Source organism: Pongo abelii, chromosome 5 (assembly GCF_028885655.2).
Source record: "Pongo abelii isolate AG06213 chromosome 5, NHGRI_mPonAbe1-v2.0_pri, whole genome shotgun sequence".
In the NCBI taxonomy this organism is placed as follows: domain Eukaryota; kingdom Metazoa; phylum Chordata; class Mammalia; order Primates; family Hominidae; genus Pongo; species Pongo abelii.
Window position 1 is genome coordinate 80,369,399 of NC_071990.2, and position 20,575 is coordinate 80,389,973.

At 37.5% G+C, this 20,575-nt stretch overlaps 1 protein-coding gene across 2 annotated transcripts in view; it reads left to right on the top strand.

Moving 5' to 3' along the window:
• SH3BGRL2 (SH3 domain binding glutamate rich protein like 2) overlaps positions 1-20,575 on the top strand; it is a 69,969-nt gene that overhangs the window by 39,550 nt on the left and 9,844 nt on the right. For both annotated transcript variants that reach the window (XM_063724725.1, NM_001134024.1), the window contains 1 exon segment: positions 2,784-2,969. In XM_063724725.1, coding sequence (XP_063580795.1) covers positions 2,784-2,969 — 186 coding nt within the window.

Consider the following 20,575-nt stretch of genomic DNA (forward strand, 5'->3'; position numbering starts at 1 on the left):
CAGGCACCATATCTGCATTTCTGCAAGTAAGGAGACTAGAGAAGGGCAAAAGCCTGCTTTGTGTTTTCATTCATTTAAGTGAAGCCTTCCCGAGGACTGTCTGCCTCACATCTCATTGGTCAGAACTGTGTCATGTGATTACCTCTAACAATAGAGGTGTTTGGGTAAACATGATTTTGTAGCTGAGCACATTGCTTTTCTAAGTAAAACCAGCCTTCTGTATTTATAAAGAGAGGGAGATTGGTTACTGGGTATAACTACCATTGTTTTGCTTCCAAGGATGTTTAAGTAAAAAAAAAACCAGGTGAGTCGAAGGGACCTTCCACCCATGGATCAAATGACATAGATGAGGTCAGGCATGGTGGCTCACGCCCATAATCCCAGCACTCTGGGAGGCCGAGGCAGGCGGATCACCTGAGGTCGGGAGTTCAAGCTCTGCCTGACCAACATGGAGAAACCCCATCTCTACTGAAAATACAAAAATTAGCCAGGCGTGATGGCACATACTGGAGGCTGAGGCAGGAGAATCACTTGAACCCGGGAGTCGGAGGTTGCGGTGAGCCAAGATCGCACCTTTGCATTCCAGCCTGTGCAACAAGAGCAAAACTCTGTCTCAAAACAAAACAAAACAAAAAAATGACATAGATGAAAGCAGTGACTGTTGGCCCACAATTTACTTCTCTTCCATTTGCTTAGGAAATTCCTTTTGATATTGATTGTAAGATTCATTTCATTTCAGAAGAGTTGAAACGTGGGGAGAATAAAAAATTCATTGTGTGAAGGAAATGATTGTGTATATTATGGCTATTTGGACTCTGGAATTAAGCCCAGCACATGAAGTGCCCTTGATGGCTTCCTGTTGCCGCATGGGAAGCCTCTCTGTTACCTGGGCCCCGCCCAGTAGGCTGATGTGTTCCTCTAAGTTCCTGCTTCCTGAACTGCCCGCCCCCGCCACCCTAGGGTGGGTGCTGTCAGTTCCAGGCCATGTTCACCTCTGCAGACCTTACAAACAGGCTGTGGTAGTGTGACACATCTTCCTTCCTGATGCTAGTATCACAAACATCCACTTGAAAACTTCCTTCTACGGATTAAGTTTCTCCTACCTTGTTATTTGAGTGATTTGCTATAGTACTAGCTAATTTTCTAAGGTTTTACCTGTTTTGTTTTTTCATGTCTTCTTTTTAATCATCTGCCCTTTCTTATAAGTGAATCATGGGGGCCAGTGACTCAACAAAATGCTTTGAGTTCTGCTTCATGTCACATTGGGAAAACGTGGTTTGTATAAAACAGGGCATCTCTGTGGTGTGTACTGCCATCCTCCAAGCTGTTCTGTGGAAGCTAGGGTGCCACCTCTCTCTCGTTAAAATACATTTCTTCTTTTTACTCTTTTGAATATTAACACATTTATTATAATGTTCAAAACATTTTAAAGTGAAACTCTTGCTCCCACTTTGTTTCCTTACCCAATTCGTGCTCCCCTAGCCCTTGGATAACCGCTTCTGTTAGTTTCTTACATGATCTTCCAGAATCTTTTAAAACAATATACATACAAGCAAATATAAATGCGATCTTATTTTTCTCCATTTTTTAAAAAGTGAGCTTAGTCTACATATAGTTCTGCTGCTTGTTTTTCTTTTTAACCTACTAATATGTCTTGGAGAGCTTTTCATAACAGTGTTAACAGTACATACAGAGCTTCTCTTTTTTTCTTTTTAAGCTGCATAGTGTTAAAGTGATCTCTTTAAAACACAAACCTGGACATGCCTCCTGGTCATCAGATTGAAAAAATATAGTATACATAGGGGTTTGGCACTATCTGTCATTTCAGGTGTCTTCTGGGGGTCTTGGAATGTATCCCCTATGGATAAGGAGAGACTACTGTGTTTTCATTCCATCTCAATTAGTTAGTATGTACTCTTAAATTAAGAAGGTAGGCAACATTTTGAAAACTTTGCAGAGATGGATTTGCAGCTCCTCAAGAGCACATCTGACCCCTAGTGACTGAAGAAGGAAAAGTGAAAGATCAGAGGAATGAAAAGGGTTAAGAAACAGAGTTCAAAGTAAGATGATATTCTTTGTTTACTCTCACCTTAGAAGTGGAGAACATTTTTCTCCTGTGAATTGATGAAAGGATGCTTTCATGGTAGTGGCTACAGCTGTGGAATTTCTGAAGAAGGCTGCTGAGGGGAATAAAAATGTTGCTGCTGTCGTGAATCAATGAAATGTCGACATCTCAGATAGTCTATACGTGGTTTTCAGATGGTTTTGGGCAAAGGGAGCTTTTATGACTATAAATGTCAACTTCTTGCAAGGGTGAGGGTGGGGTTGGGGTGGGATGGGGAGTGGTTATGGCCCACTGAGAACTAAGTCACTCTGTTATCTCATAGTCCATTCTTTCCAAGCCACCTGAATTGTGCTTCAGAGTTCTGGGGAATCTAGGTTGAAGAAACGACCGTGTTAGTGGCCGGGTGCAGTGGCTCATACCTGTAATCCCAGCACTTTGGGAGGCCGAGGTGGGTAGATCACTTGAGCCCAGGAATTTGAGACCAGCCTGGGCAACATAGAGAGACCCCATCTCAAAACAGCAACAACAACATCAAAGAAACAACTGTGTTGGGACTGGCTTAGTCTTCCACTAGATATCTAGTGAGTGGGCAGTGCATGACACCTACATAAATCACCTCTTTTTTTGTATCAGTGACGTAAATCTAGTTCAGTTTGGAAGTATATACATACTGTTTCAGATAAGCATATCTACTTATTTGTTTGTCTTCTCTCTTTAGATAAAGAAGAAGCAGCAAGATGTGGTTAGATTTCTGGAAGCCAACAAGATAGAGTTTGAGGAGGTGGATATCACAATGTCAGAAGAACAGAGGCAATGGATGTACAAAAACGTCCCCCTGGAAAAGAAACCCACTCAGGGCAACCCCCTGCCGCCTCAGATATTTAATGGCGACCGATACTGTGGAGTAAGTGGCTAGACTGTTATCATGCTGTTTCTTTTTATTGTTCAGAACACATGTCATCTAGAGTGCAGGTGGGTTTTTCCAGTGAAGACTGTGACTTCTTCACCCAATGCCCATTCAGATCCGCATGTCTAACAGAGGGTGAAGTTGAGAAGGGATGTGAGTCCCAAGGTCATGGACTGTGTATGTATGTGTGAGGGTAGTGTGGTATGTGAATGTAAGTGCACGTGTGTCTGTCAATCTGAGCTCTGTCTTTGCTTTGGAAACAGAAGTAGGAAGGGAAGCTCTGTGTGTGTGTGTGTGTATGTAAGTACGTATGTATGTATGTATTATGTTCTAAATTTTGGAGCATTAAAAATAATCATTTTAATTATTAAATTATTAATCAAATTATTTTTTGATTAATACATTTTAGGGGGCAGAGTAGTAGAGGGGGATAATTATCTTTGAATATCCCTTTATGGTATAAATAACTGCTAATAGCTGATTGTAAACCAGAGTTCCATTTCTTATGATAATGAGCCAGAGGGATCATTAAGAATATCAGTGCACCTCATATATGAACATATATCAGGTGCTTTCCTGCTGCATGTAGCGTACGAGAAGATGAAGAAGTCACTTTCATCTATTTACCCACTTTCTTACTCCTTAGGTTAAGAAAAATAATTGAGAAACTTCTTTCTAATGAGTAAGTTAGGATTTACCTTTTGCCATATCTCTAAGTATCTAAGTCAGTGTTTATTTTTGGACCTGTACTGTAGTTATTTAAGGACGGTCTAAAGAAGAAGGAGCTACAGAGCTGAGGTGCTTGAGATTAAATAAATAGCTAGGCTGTAATTAGCATAGAGGAAAGGAATAACAGCCTTTCGTGGCTTCAAAGAAAACAATCCTTTCCCAGACGTGCGTAATGGAGAATGAGAAGTTGCAATATAAAGCCATGTGTAGATTATACAGAGAATTCTTACCTGTAGCATCCTGAGGAGAATCCTGAACATGGCATTAGACATAAGTTTGAGTACTAGTACTGCCTTATGTCGGCTGGGACACCTTTGGAAAGTTACTTATCTTTTTAAGCCCCAGTTTTCTTATCTTTAAGCAAGGGGTAATGTCTGGCTTACTTTTTGATCATTTCAAAAGCATTTCTTAAGCATATTATTATATAAAAATGAAAATTGTTATTTTATGGAGTTTTTAATATCATTATTTTATATTTTATTGAGAGAAGTGTGTGGTAACCAAGGGTGTATTTTATTCATGATTACCAAGGATATAAAATGTACTCTTGTGCCTGCAGACTTAAATGAAGTAATAGCTGAAAATATTTGCAAAGTATATAGTTCAAAATAAAATAAAGCTATAAGTCAAATAGTGCTAGAAGGCTTAAAACAAAAATCTAGCAGTTTTCTGTCCCTCGGACTTCGAGGCTTTGAAAATGCTTTTATTCTAGTCTCATGGTTTAGTGGTAGTTTCTGGGTACAGAATTCTAGGTTGGAAAGGATTTTGATGATATTGATTCAGTGTCCTCTGGTTTTCACTGCTACAATTGAGATATCTAATGCCATTTTCCTTGATTGTTTATGTTTTTGTCAGTTTTTTCTATGAAAAATTTTAATCTCTTATTCATATCTATATTCACCACATCTTTTGGTAAATTACTATGGAATGAGCTATTTTTCATTCATTGTGCTGAGTGCTCAGTATGCCTTTTAAGAAATTCTGTGGTTGCTGATTACATGTGTTCTTATATTATTTTTCCTGAAAATTTTCTCCCTACTTTTTTCCTTGTTCCCTTTCTCTTGAGTGCCTATTAATTTGGATATTGGATTTCTTACATTGATTTTCTAATACTTTAATCTTTTTTTCTAATGTCCACCTGTTTGATTTTTGTTCTTTCTGAGACAGAACAAAATCCTTTCATTGAATTTTTGTTCTTTTCTCCCCATTTCTTACTCTGTGATTCTTTTAAATAATGTTGTATTTCTACTAAATGAATACAAGATCTTAACTAAAGATATTAAATATGATTTATTCGAAGTTTTCTTCTGTTACTTGTGTTGTTCCTGTTTTCACTGATTTTTTTTTTCACTTTGTTTTGGTTATTTTTCTCAGGTAGGGTGGGCTTTCCTTATATGTATGTTGATCCTCATCTTTTGTTCATGTAAGAGGTGAGACTAGGAAGTTCACTAGAAGCTGCGTGTGTGTCTTATATGAATGCAGGCTTGTTTCCCTGTGGGATGACTCAGTAGCCTGTTAGCATTCTCATTGCCGATATTGATAGTGGTATCTGTAGGTCTTTTCTCAGATGGTGGTTTAATTTTTCCAGAGAATGGCCTTTCAGTCTCCTGCTTTGGGAATCTCTGCCTGGCTATTGGAGTTCTGGACATGTAGGGTGAGGGAAATGGAAGGTCTTACTCTCTAGCATGCAGATTTTTACTTCTATGCCTATTTTCAGTCTCTCTTCAGTGCCCATATGTATATGTTTTTTTGCTTCCCTGAAGCCATGTTTATTAATAATGTATTAATATCTTCTAGCTCCTTCGAGGAGAGTGAGGCACCCTGGGATCTAACTGCTGCTTATACAGACTTTCAAATAATTTTTCTGTTTTCTGCTTTTGCTCACTCACCGTACCTTCACAATAGATGATGCCTCCAGTTCCTGACCTTTGATGGAGCCCTACACCTTGCTTCTTGCTGTTAGTGCTCCTGTAGACATTGAGTTTTGGCCATTGTCTTTTTTCTAAGATCTTTCACCATTTCTCTTCCCACTTACTGCTTATATTGTGGTTTAGGCCTTTAGATTAAATCTCCTAGCTTTATGTCTTTATGTATATAAATGTATATGTATATATATAAAATATATTTTGAAAATCTTTGTTGTTTTGTTGACTTATTGAGAGAAAGGAGGTAGAGACATCTTTGTTCTGTCATGATAAAAGCAGAAGTGTTCAGTGCTGTTTGAGTAGAAGAATATATTGAATGAATAGAAGAATATAATGTAAAATATAGTTAACTTTACTCCTTATTTTTATCTCTTTATGACTTCTAGCTGTCTATGTATCTTTGCCCTTTGAAGTCTGTGGAAATTTTTTCAAGTAGACTATCTGGGAGCTGACTAGAGGTTTATATTACATATTGATTAAACTGTGCCAGGTAAATGGCATCTTCTCTGCTTGAACGGTGTTAGTCCTGTGGTGGTGGTCATGACAGCTATTGGCATACGCACTGTCATCATAGTCTGTTCTGGCAAGAGTTTTGAGACAGTGTCGGCTCTTATCAAGGTTAGGTAAATTTGACTTTGACTTAAGCATTAGAGGGCAACTAACCATAGGCCTTGTTCATCTCACCTGCTTCTGTGCACCTTGCTTTACCTAGTGATAGTTTCTGACTGGTCTCATCTGGTTGGTTAACCTGTAGAAACCTACCACATTGCAAGTGACACGATTCAGAAAGCTTGTACATTTTTATTCTGTTTCCTGGAATTAGAAAATTATTATTTTAACCTGGATGAGCTAGGCATGTGAGGCATAGAGTAAACAGCTGCTAAGCTGCTTGGTAACCAGTGTGGACAATTGCCTTCTCTCTCATTTAGCAGTTGAATATCTTGCCTTTTGGAAGGGGTTCCCCACTGAATGGAATCTCCCTGGCATGACCAATCAGTTTTTTCTACCCCAGAATTTGAACATTGAGGGGATGATGTAGAAATACGGAGTCAGTTGGAGGTTGTTTGTGGCAATGAGTGTCCAGGGGTGATGGGGCCAACCATAGCTGTGGCTGGTGTCCTTACGCAGCTGATCTGGGGTGTGACATGAGTGTATTCTTGGCTACCCAGACAGGGAAATTCCTTCTGTTTTCTAAACTGGTCCTCTAGTTTTAATGTGGAGTCTTGCCAACTCCCTATGATACCTCCATAATTCATAATTCCTCTTCCTCAAAGTTGCTAGTATCTTTCTCAGTTGTTTGCATCAAGAACCCAAACTGGCACAACTTGTTCTTGTTGATTCCCTGGAGTGGAATCAATCCTTACTGTGAGCAGGATTCTTCCTTCTCTGAAAATGTGGGTGATGAGATTCTAAAGGTAAAGGACCCAACACTTTGGCTTTTATGATGAATTGTAGTGTCTGATTTGGATTTTAGAAAGCTCTGGGCCTCATGTCCAAGGTTTTAACCCTTTGTTCTCTCTCTGTGGAACTGGCATTTGTGCAATGCATCAGAAATGAAAACTCACCCACTTATACTAAAGGAAAATACCTACTACCTTTCATTTCTTTTCTCTCTCTATCTATTCAGCAAACAGATGATTTGGATTTCTTTATATAATTTTTCTTATTTTTATTTTAAATTTTCTTTATTATGATGAAAACGTGTAACACTTACTATCTTAAGCACTTTTAAGTGTACAGTTGTTCAGTAGTATTAAATGTATTTACATTGTTGTGAAACAGATCCCTAGAACTTTTTCATCTTGCAGATCTGAAACTATCTCCCTTAAACAACTCCCCTTTGCCCCCTTCCTCAGCTCCTGGTAACCACTATTCTACTTTCTCTATATAAAGTATCTACTTTAGATACTTCAACTAAGTGGAATCACACACTACTTGTTTTTTTTGCAACTGGCTTCTTTCACTTAGCATAATATCTTCAAGGTTCATCCATGTTCTAGCATGTGACAAGATTTCCTTCCCTATTAAGACTGCATAATATTCCATTGTATGTATGTGCCACATTTTGTTTATTTATTCATCCATTGATGGACATTTGGATTAAATTCACCTCTTGGCTATTGTGAATAGTGCTGCTATGAACATGGATGTGCAAATATCTCTTTGAAATCCTGTTTTCAGTTCTTTTAATTTTTAGAATTATTTTATATTTCTTTTATTTTAGATACAGGGAGTACATGTGCAGGTGTATTACATGGGTATATTGCACTGGGATAGTGAGCATAGTATCTAATAGGTAGTTTTTTGACACATATCCCCTTCTGTCACCACTCTAGTGGTTCGCAGTGTCAGTTGTTTGCATTTTATGTCTATGGGTCCTCAATGTTCAGCTCCCACTTATATGTGAGAACATGCAGCATTTGGTTTTCTGTTCCTGTGTTAATTTGCTTAGGGTTACGGCCACAAGTTCCATCCATGTTGCTGCAGAAGACATGAGTTTATTCTTTTTTAAGGCGGCATAGTATTCCATGGTGTATATGTATCACATTTTCTTTATCCAGTCCATCATTGATGTGCACCTAGGTTGATTCCATGTCTTTGCTATTGTGCATAGTGCAGTAGTGAACATATGAGAGCATGTATCTCTTTGGTATAATGATCCATTTTCTTTTGGGTATATACACAGTAATGGGATTGCTGGCTTGAAAGATACCTGTTTTAAGTTCTTTGAGAAATCTTCAAACTGCTTTCCACAGTGGCTGAACTAATTTACCAACAGTGTATAAGCCTTTCCTTTTCTCTGTAGCCCTGCCAGCTTCTGTTGTTTTTTGACCTTTTAATAATGGCCGTTCTGACTGATGTGAGATGCATCTCATTGTGGTTTTGATTTGCATCTCTCTGATGATTAGTAATGATGAACATTTTTTTTTCATTTTTTTTTGGCTGCTTTTATGTTTTCTTTTGAGAAGTGTCTGTTCATGTCCTTTTAATGGGATTATTTGTTTTTTGCTTGTTGATTTAAGTTCCTTATAAATTCTGGATATTAGACCTTTGTCAGATGCATAGTTTGTGAATATTTTCTCCCATTTGTAGGTTGTCTGTTTACCCTATTGATAGTTTCTTTTAAATATATACCTAGAAGTGAGATTGCTAAATTGTATGGTAGTTCTATTTTTAATTTTGGGGGAACAGCCAAACTATTTTCTATAGCAATTGTACCATTTTGCCTACCAACATTACCTACCAACATCGCAGAGAGGTTCTAACTTCTGCGCATCCTCACCAACTTTTTTTGTTATTTTTTAAATGGTATCTACTCTAATGAGTGTGAGGTGATAACTCATTGTGGTTTTGATTTGTATATCTCTGGTGATTAGTGATGTTGAGCATCTTTTGAATATGTTTGTTAGCCATTTGTATATTATCTTGGAAGAAGTATCTATTCAGGCTCTTTGCCCATTTTAAAATTAGGTTATTTGATTTTTTGTTTTTGAGCTGTAGGTGTTCTTTATATATTTGGGTAGTAATCCCTTATCAGCTATCTGATTGGCAAATATTTTCCTCCACTCCATAGGTTGCCTTTTCACTCTGTTGATTGTGTCCTTTGATGAACAAAAGGTTTTAACTTTAATGTAGTCCCGTTTGTCTATTTTTGCTCTTGTTACTTGTGTTCTTGGTATCATATCCGGGAAATCAGTGTTTGCCAAATCCAATGTCATGGAGTTTTCCCCTGTGTTTCCTTCTAGGAGTTTTATAGTTTTGGGCCTTGGGTTTGTGTCTTTAATCCGTTTCAAGTTAGCTTTTGTACCTAGTATAACATTAGGATCTAACTTCATTCTTTTGCATGTACGTACCCAGTTTTCCCAATACTGTTGAAGAGACCATCTTTTTTCTCAATGAGTGGTCTTGGTATGCTTGTCTGTTTATTTGACCGTACACAGAAGGATTTATTTTGGACTCTCTGTTCTGTGCTATTAGTCTATATGTCTGTCTCTATGTAGAATCACACTGTTTGATGACTATAGCTTTGTAATATGTTTTGAAATCAGAAAGCGTAAGTCCTTTAACTTTGTTCTTTTTCAAAATTGTTTTGGCTGTTTAGGGTCCGTTGATTTGCTGTATCAATTTTAGGATTTTTTTCTTCTATTTCTGCAAAAACTGCTGTTGAAATTTTAATAGGGATCATGTTGAATCTGTAGATTGCTTTGGGTATTATTGACATCTATAATATTATCTTCTAATCCATGAGCATGGGATATCCATTTATTTGAATCTCCCTTAATTTTTTTCAGCATGTTTTGTAGTTTTCAGTGTAGTTTTCAGTCTTTTACCACTTGATTAGGTTTATTCCTAACTACTTTATTATTTTTGATGCTATTGCAAATAAAATTGTTTTCTTAATTTTCTGTTTCAGTTATTTATTGTTAGTGTCTAAAAACACAACTGATTTTTCTGTGTGTTAATTTTGTATCCTACAACTTTGCTAAATTTGTTTATTAGTTCTCTTTTATTTTTATTTTTTAACTGGTAGTTGGAAATGGAAATTCAGTCAAGTTTCATTTGACTAGGGGCCACATTAACTAGTTTGTGGATTAACCCTCAAGGGGAAAAATACACAGTGGCTAATCAGATAGTCAAGACAGATTGGTGCAGTTTGACTCAGGATGCCATATCTAGAGTCAGGCATTAGGTGAAACTGGGAAGAAAAACCAAGTGGGGTTGAAAATGTGGTTGGAGTTAGCCATGTAAAGTTCTGTTTTATAATGAAGAAAGAACAGCTTAGCTGAGAGACAGATGGCAAACTGTTTTTACCAAAAAATAACCTTTATATCATTTTCCATGAGTTTTAATGTTTTAAAACTATTGAGTTAATTTTTTTTAGATGCTGTTTGTGGAATGTTAGATTTGTGCCTTAGCATTGGATGAGTTGCTAACCAAATAAGATTATGTTAAAGCTTTTTACTAGTTTTGTGAAGTAGTGATTTGGGGCTAACTGCCTGCATTCCCCCATATTGCCTTGGTTAATTGAGGCCTGAAAGTAGGCTAGAGATTGATTAGACTAATTTTCAGGAGGAGTATGAAGGGTAAATTACCAGCAGTTGGTATTTATGGTGTCTCCTCTCCTCTTCATTCCTTGTCATGAAAGGAGACAAGGAGATGTGTTAGCATTTTCTCACCATTTGTGGAGGCTCAGAAGCAGAGCCCAAGCACAACTAAGTATATACAGTTGCAGTTGTTCTCAAGTGCAGTGTTTATGTAAAACTTTTGGGAACACTATCCTGGGATCAGAAGTGTGTTTGGGATCTTTTTTTAAGCATAAAGAACCTAATCCCATTATTACCAGTTTTACAAATCCCCGATCCATATATAAGATTTCACTTTATGTAGTCCCAGCTACTGGGGAGGCTGAGACAAGAGAATCGCTTGATCCTAGGAGGCAGACGTTGCAGTGACCAGAGATCGCCCCGCTACACTCCAGCCTGGGCAACAGAGCGAGACTCCGTCTCAAAAAAAAAAAAAAAAAAAAGTTTTCACTTTAAAAAAGATCACTACACTGTTATTTTATACACACACACTACACACACACACACATATTTTAAGTGCCCACACACAAACATAAAATATGGTCTTCAACTACGGTCTGACAAAAAGTTACTGGAAAGAGATATTTAAAAGTATTTATGATGAATTAATTGGTTATTCAGCAATATTTTTATTAGTGCTCATTTCCCCAGCACTAAAATCAATATGCAAGTACAGGAAGTTTGACAAATGAGAATGGGAAAAAGGGGGAACAGTCAGTTTTACTTTTCAAAGAAGACTGCAAACATTTGCTTTATATATTGCCTCTTTTTAATTTTTTATTATTTATTTATTTATTTATTTGTTTATTTATTTTTTATTTTTTGAGATGGAGTCTCGCTCTGTAGCCCAGGCTGAAGTCCCAATAATGGGATTAGGTTCTTCATGCTTCAAAACAGATCCCAAATGCACTTAAAATATATGATCGCAAGACAACGTTCCTAAAAGTCTTACATAAACACTGCACTTGAGAACAACAGCAGCTGTATACACTTAGTTGTGCTTGGGCTCTGCTTCTGAGCCTCCATAAATGGTGAGAAAATGCTAACATATCTCCTCGTCTCCTTTCATGACAAGATGATTATTATATGTGTTGCTGATAAAACCAGAATTGGGTTTCTCAGTACCTGGGGGTGCCCAAAGTCAGAGAAGACTGCCCATCTCCCCGGAACATCCACTGGACTTGAAGATTTTCATCATGTTGCAAAACTTAATATTTTTAATAGCAAAACAAACACTGGTACTATAAAGACACATGCACACGTATGTTTATTGCAGCACTATTCGCAATAGCAAAGACTTCAACCCAAATGTCCATCAATGATAGACTGGATTAAGAAAATGTGGACATATACACCATGGAGTACTATGCAGCCATAAAAAAGATGAGTTCATGTCCTTTGCAGGGACATGGATGAAGCTGGAAACCGTCATTCTCAGCAAACTATCACAAAGACAGAATACTGAACACCGCATGTTCTCACTCATAGGTGGGAATTGAACAATGAGATCACTTGGACACAGGGCGGGGAACATCACATACCAGGGCCTGTCAGGGGGTGGGGGGCTGGGGGAGGGATAGCATTAGGAGAAATACCTAATGTAAATGATGAGTTGATGGGTGCAGCAAACCAATATGGTACATGTATACCTATGTATCAAACCTGCACGTTGTACACATGTACCCTAGAACTTAAAGTATAATAATAATAAAAAAACACTGGTATATTATAGGGCAAGATGTCTCATTTCCATTAAGTTTTAAGATTAAACAAAGATTCAAAGGAATTTCACATTTATGGGACCTGCTTCAAAATCTGTCCTTCAATCCTCTAGATCAGGGATCAAGCCACCTGGTAAATATTTTAGGCTTTGAGGGCCACGTAGTTCTCTGTTGCATATTCTTTTCTGTTTTGGTTTTTATTAGTTGTTTTTATTTTGTTTTCCAACCTTTACAAATGTAAACATCCTTCTTTTTTTGTTGAGATGGAGTCTCGCTCTGTTGCCCAGGCTGGAGTGTAGTGGCACGGTCACCGCTCACTGCAGCCAGGTTCAAGCAATTTTCCTGCCTCAGCCTCCCGAGTAGCTGGGACTACATGCGCATGCCACCATGCCTGGCTAATTTTTGTATATTTAGGAGAGACGGAGTTTCACCATGTTTGCCAGGATGGTCTTGATCTCCTGACCTTGTGATCCTCCTGCCTTGGCCTCCCAAAGTGCTGGGATTACAGGCGTGAGCCACCGCGCTTGGCCATAAACATCCTTCTTAGCTCACAGTCCCTTCCGTAGTCTGCCCCTGCTCTGGACATTCCATTCACATTTCCCTCTGCCTCTTGGAGTTCCTTAGTGGATATATTTGAGAAATACTGGATTGGCTGTTTCCCAGGTCTCTGTCCTGACAATTGAGTGTGTCATCTGGTAGAATGGAGTAGAACAAAATGATGGACAGAAATTTTGACCTACGTCATAGCCTATCTGCAGTAATAATGGGTTACTAGAGCTCTGTTTAGAGTCAGTGAGGAAAACAGACAAACAAAAAAGCAAAAGTCCAGAATAGTAACTGTTATCCACAGGAGATTGCGCTCTATTTCGAATTTATGGATGTTATTTATTTAGGGCTAATGGCTACATCTACTATACGATACTTAAGGGAAAGCCCTAAAAATCACCCCACACTGATCTTTCATACCTCATATACCCAGTTGATTACCAAATCCTGTAATTTTTACATCATCTATAATTCTGCCCTGTTTCTCTCTCAAAGCTCAATCCAAAGTTGTGTTGTTATTACACTTTCTCTAATTAACTAGGACTCTGGTTATTACTTCTTCTCCCCCATGCCCAGCAAACTTGTGCCTTATTACTGCTAGTATGATATTTATCGCATAGGTTTTTTTTATTGTCGTTGCCTTCAGTTGGTTTCCAAGCACCTTGTGCTCACCTTTACCCTATTTATCTTAGTATCTGGTATCCATTAGATTGCTGGAAACACAGAACATACCTAACAAACATGGTTATATGAATGGGTAAGTGGTGTTTTCAGCTCAGGAGGTAGCCAGCCTATTCTGTTGGGACATGCCTTGTCAAGGTTCTGAGCATTTGCTGTACATGGTTTGAAGTCCGTTAAGCCAGACTGTGCTGCATTCCCATTTTATTAATAAAGTTCGAAGCCAGATTGTTAAAAGCAATCTTATTGAATCTACTTTTAAAGTTTTACAATGAAATCTGTTTAGAAAACTAACTGTTAGAAGCTCACCTATCCCACAGGTAGCATTTTCTTAGGAAACTTTATCTGCATTTGAAAATCTGTATTCCAAGGCCTTCTGTCTAAAAGATTAGTTGTCTAATCAAGGAGAATATTCTCCATCAGATGTTTTCTTGTAAATATTCCTATGTGGCATCTTTCCAGATACCAGGAGGGGAAAAGTTGAGTAGTAGAGAGGGTCTGATACAAATTCTCCTTTATGGTTGATTGCTGATCAACTGCATGCCCGGAAGCACAGAGATGTAATTAGATATTCTCTGCGTTTTATCTTTCCGGTATAACTCTAGCTTTTATTCTTCTGTCTATAAATGTTTAATCTCCCATTTTCACCTTCCTGAGTTGTTTGCCTTAATATTCTACAGTGATGAATTCCTGGGATGTGACTTTCATAAAAATGATGACTTGTGCTGTGAATACTGAAAGCCTTCATCCAGACAGTTTGAGGCCTCCCCAGTTGCATGGCTAGCAGTATATCTTAACTAATAGCCAAACTGGTGGTTTTCTTACTGTTTCAAATTCTCTCTCTTTCTGAACCTTATGCAATTGGGGTTAATGAAGAGAAAACAAAACTGTTAAGACAATCAGGCCATGTTAATATCACTTTGGACAAAGGGTCCCAAGTGAAAAGTTGGTTTTCGTCTGCTCTTCTTTCTGCAGCTTCCCTCATTTTCCCAACATGTAGTCTTTTCATGAGGCTCTGCTTTGTCATTTTTCTAAGTTCTTGCCATTCATGTATTAATATCTATATTCCTTGATTTTAAATATTGGACAGCATTTACTTTTTCCTTTGAAAGTTGAAGAGAAATTGACATTCTCATTTCTCCCCTATTTTGATATATGAATACACATACACACATGAATTGCTAAAGTATATGTCATACTCTCTTTTGTAACTATAATAATTATATAAATGTATATTATATGTATATTGTTATAATTATATAAATACTATTCCTTAAAGAACTGCTTAGTGTGAGCAGCCATAGATAGAGGAGGGTATGTAATCCTATTTTACTAAATCCCTGTGGCTTAAGGGAGAGTGACACAAATGTCAGTGTCCAAGGGAACCTCTTAATACATTTTAACCTTTTCATTTCTTCCACTTCACACTTGTCTGGCAAACCTATGAGAGAAATAACTTTTCCTTCTTGTATTTTTTTTTAATTTGTGTGTCCTGAAAATAATTTTGTTAATGTAGTGTGCCTACCTAGTAAACCTTATGAATGCTTTAATTTTTTGTAAGTCTTTCATTCTTAATTGATCATTTTGTTTAATATAAAAGACTAGATTTAAAACCAAGTTCCCCCAGGAAGCATTGTTCTATTTTCCATATTCTTTGTATTGATTGGAAGACTTCATGTCTGCTAGATTAGATTCTTAAAGGTAGGTTGTTTTGCTTCTTTTTCTGGAAAGTTTTAGGGTTTTCTTGGAGCTTTGGAATTTCATCAGTATGTGCCTTTAAAAAACATTCTGCTCAGCAGTTAATAGGACTGCTCAGTCTGAAAACTAATGTCTTTTTTCACTTGAGGGCAAGTTCTGTTATTTCTTTGCCCTTTTTTCCCCCCTCCCTTCCATTGTCTTTCCTTTTCATCTTCAGGATCTTTTTTCCTTTTGGATGAAGTTTTACTCTTATGTTCTAACTTTCAATACTCTTGACTTATCTAGTAATTTCCATCTCTTGGTCTTGATATTCTATATTCTGAAAGGCATTCGTAACTTTTATCTTCTGGATCTCTAGCCTGGTTTTTAGCTCTATGCTATCCTGCTTTTTATTCTTTTTATCTACTTTCTAATTTGGCAGTCAAACTTAATTTTCAGGAGCTCTTTTGTTTCTTATTATTCCTTTAAAAATAGTGGCTTGTTCTTGTTTTGTGGATGCAGCATTTTCTTTAATCTCTCCAAGGATATTAAAAAGCATTTTTTTAAGTTTTGTATATTCTATAAGTTATCTCTGTGTTCTCCAGCATTAGTTCTAGTTGTTAGTTTTTGTCTTTCTTAGGAGCCAGCTTGGCTTCCTTCAGTAACTCACAGGCCTGCTTTCCTTTGAGCAGGAGGGCTAAATAAGACTGTGTAAGAGAGTGGGGGTAGCACGAAGCAGACTGGAACTCCTCAGGTGCCCGTGAAAGAGCCACACCCAGGCAGCAATGGACTTCAGTGCGTGTCCCTCCGGGGTGAACTTCCTTTCCATTTTTCCCTTTCTGTGTCTGATGGGGGGTCAGGGTGACCACAGACTGTGCTGGCCTCTCTCAGGCCCCTGAAGCCTCACCAGGAGTTTTCAGCATATAGGCAGCGAATGTTCGTTGGAGAGCACTTCTCTGGAGCTCTGGCCACACTGGGAAAAAAACTGCCTAAGCCGTTACAAATGTACTTCTTTTTTACATTGATTGCCCTGCCATAGCCTGCTCCAGATTGTTGTGTTCATTGTCTCAGGCTTGTGATTTCTGTGCAGGCTCCTTGGGAAGGACTGTTCTTCTATTGGTTTGGGCTGTGGTTTCCCCTGCTGTGTTTTCTCTACCTGTTTGGTTGTATTTTATGTATTCTGGGTATTTCTTAAAATTTTATGGCTGATTCCTGTTCCTAGGTTTTTTTCCCCTCCAGTTTAAATTGGCTCTTGGGTAAGAGGGGAGGTAGATGTATTTGCTTGCTTTGTTGTCTTGAACCTGTATGGTCAGAACTATTAAACATGAATTAGGAATTTGAGATTCTCACCTTTGGATTTGCTCATATTTTGGTATTTGGCATAAAAATTGCCAAAATGAAGCTATTTTAGATAACTGCATCTTATCTCTCCTGCCAGGATTGGAATTGTCTACTGTTTTTTGATTTCTATAGCAAGATTTCATAAAGTAGACTATAGCACTAACAACCTTTATCCACTAAATCAAGAAATTCTGCTTAGAGGCTACGCTTCGGCTTGAAAGAAAATTTGAGAAGCAGCCACTGTTCATTTTAAGCAGCTGCAGCAACTCCTATAGTCTTAAAAAACTGCTTTTTAAAAAATATTCTTCTTTTGGGTAAAACAAATTTACTTTGGCTCATTTAGAACTGGTTGCTGCTGTACCATTTCCTTGTTTTTGTTCCCTCCAGTTTTCTGTTTGGTCATGTCCTGGGTATGAAGAAATAATGTGGGCCTGTCACTTAATTGTGATTGACTTAGCTGTGGGAAGCAACACAGCTTATCAGAGTGGCTGCTGTGGGCTTTCCTAACTGTTCTCTCCAGAGACACTGAAAGGGCAAAGAACATTAAGGTGTTTGTCTCAGATGCTTGCTTAGTCCATAATGGTCTAATCGGAGTGCACAGATAATGTCCTTAAGTAAGCTTTGTGGAGGAATGAAACTGTTGTTAACTCTACCTGTTGTAGATTTTATCATGAGCTTAGAAATGTCTCTAACAGTGGTTTTCACTTGAACATAAACAGAAGTGTAGGTGATGAGAGATTTAAAAAAAAAAACAAAATCAAAAAACCACAACTGTTTAGGTTGCTATATTCTTAAAATTACAGCATTTAGATAAATGTCCCTTAGTGAGTTTGAGTAGCTTGGTTATGCTATTATCTGTACAGTTCAGAGATTTTTCTTTTTGTCAGCAATTGGCATTATAAACAAAGTGAATTTTTTGTCCTTTGTCTTAAATGGAATGAAAATGTACCAGCTTCTGAAATGGGCAATTTTACCTTGAATATGATTTATGTGGCTATACCTTTCTGCAAAGTAAATATTTACTAATCATCATATTCTGTAATTACAAAAGGTTGATTGTCCTGAAATGTGCAATCTACAGATGTATATTTACAAAACACTTTAGGGAGAGTGCCTTAGACTGTAAGGAATTCAGTGAGCCTATTTGGAAACTTTATGTGAGTTTTAAAAATACAGTGCTTTTAACCTTTATAGTAGGAACCCTAAGGTGTTTTTTAAATATGTATAAACCTGACAAGTAAAACAAATTTGATGATAAGAAAGCAGATTTTTTCTTTTATTTAAGAATGCTTACAACCATAAGAATTTGTATCTTAATAGGAAGTAGTTTTAAATTTTTAACACTATATTAATCTTAAATTATTTCACATGCAATTTAACTTATCTCTATCATATCTACTTTTTGCTTAAATGTGACAAAGGAAATATTAATAGTTTCACTTTATATTTATATACCTTAGGATTCATCAGGCCACTCAAAAGCTTTTGAATGTTAGAAAGTAAATTTTTCACACAATTCTTTAAAACTGGTAAATAACAGAATAGAAATAGGATTTACTTAATTGTTACTAACATGATATACCTAAAACATGGCCTGTCATTAATTAACAAATGCAATTCATCTATCTACATGACAGTAATTATTGGTAACCTGGTGTCTGTCAGGTACTAGTCTAACACTGACTTTTAAAAATGATTTACTTTAAATCATTCTATTTTTCAAGCTAATTACCAAATTTTATATTTGTCATTTGGAAGGAGTTAATTACCTGAAATAAAAATTTCTGTTCTTTTGGGTGGATCCCATTCAATTTTTGGATAAGAAGCACCCTGCTGGCAATAGTGATAGGGCACTGAATTAAAGGTTCATAACATAAAAATAACGCTTATAATTATTATGAGAGAAATACAGCTTAAGAGAAATTTTTCCTTTCTAAAAGTAAAAAATGTTGCTATTCTGAGATTTCTAAACATCTGACATTTTTAAATACCTTTCTTGGTGACCGAAACTTTAAGAATGGTTTCAATTATTATGGACAAATAGATTATTAATAATGTTACATATTTTCTCTGCATGAGAGAAAATGTTATATATACACGGTTTTTTGTTTTTTTTTTTTTTAATTGAGACAGGGTCTTGCCCTGTTGCTCAGGCTGGAGTGCAGTGTGGTGCAATCTCAAAATTTTGAGGCTGCAGCCTCAAAATCTATCTATTTTATAGATGTTGGTTTATATATATGAAACTTGCATGTGAGAATCTACCTTATTTCCAATGTTGTGATTTGGGACATTGGGATCATTTTAAGATTAAGGTTTTTAGTTATAAACACTGAAACCTGAAATATAAACATTAAGTCTCATTGTACCTTGCCTTTTGCTCTTTTACATGCACAGTATTTTCGTGTAACCACTTAAATCTTTTGAAAGTAGAATTCGTTCTACATTTATAGAGATTGAATGAGGCATTATGTTTTCTTTTTTACATTTCATTAACTTTTCATTCCTGCATTTCACACTGACATTAGAGTTGTTTGTTTTTGTTTTTGTTTTGACATAGGCCCTCCCTCACTCTGTCACCCATGCAGGCTGTAGTGCACTGGTGTAATCATTGCTCACTGCAAGTAGCCTTGAACTTCGGGGCTCAATTGGTCCTCTCACCTCAGCCTCCCAAATAGCTGGAGCTGCAGGCACATGCTGCCATCCCTGGCTAATTTTTTTATTTTTTTTAGAGACAGGGTCTCGCTATGTTGCCCAGGCTGGTCTCAAACTCCTGGCCTCAGACAGTCCTAACACCTCAGCCTTCCAAAGCTCTGGGATTACAGGTGTGAGCCACCCCAAATGACCACGTAAGATATGTTTCATCACATAGAGACAGATGGTAGCCTTTTAAAACAAGAACAGGGACAACGTTTTGATGATCAAGTTACTAGCCCTCAATTTTTCTCATTAATATCTCTTCCCTTACCTATTCAGTTAAACAAGACAGGGGCAATTTCCAAATAAATATCCCCAGGAACAGGAATACTTAGGCTGGGCTTTACACCTGGACACAGCTAACAGTCCATTTAGGAGCAACTCTACTGGATTCTCCTTTATTTTCTAGAATTCTGGAGTTCCAAGGGATTTCACTAGTATTCTGATACAGAAAGAAAGAAAGTCTGAGAAGGTTAAAGGAGTTGGTCAAGGTCATAGATAATTCATAGTGGTTTGCTGGACATCACATCCACGGTTGACTAAACATATACACCACTCAGTTTTCCAGAAATGAATCTGTGGTTGCATCAGACAGTGGTTGGTGCAAGTAGAAGTATAACACCCCTCTTGGCTGGGCATGGTGGCTCACGCCTGTCATATCAGCACTTTGGGAGGCCGAGGCAGGAAGATTGCTTGAGCCCTGGAGTTCAAGATCAGCGTGGGCAACATAACGATACCTCATCTCTACAGAGAGGTGGTCTCTTTGTAGAGGGAGTTTTCTCTAAAAAGACGGGTTATCTCTACAATAATTTCTCTCATGTACATAGATGAATTTTTTGATTTCTTTCTACAGAAAATGAAAAAAATAGCTCGGTGTGGTGGTGCGCACCTGTGGTCCCAGCTACTTGGGAGGCTGAGATGGGAGGATCACCTGAGCCCAGGAGGTAGAGGCTGCAGTGAGCTGTGAACACACCACTGCACTCCAGTCTGGGTGACAGAGTGAGACCCTATCTCAACAACAACAAAAATGATCCTTCTTCTCCCCAAACCTGATGAATTAGAGCTAGGCCATGTAGGGCCTTTCACATTACATTAAGGATTTTAGGCTGTATCTTACAAGGAGTGAGAAGTCTCAAAGGAAAGGATTTAAGCAGAGGGTGAGATCAAATCTGGTTTTATAAAAATCAGTCTGTCCTCACTTTGAGAGA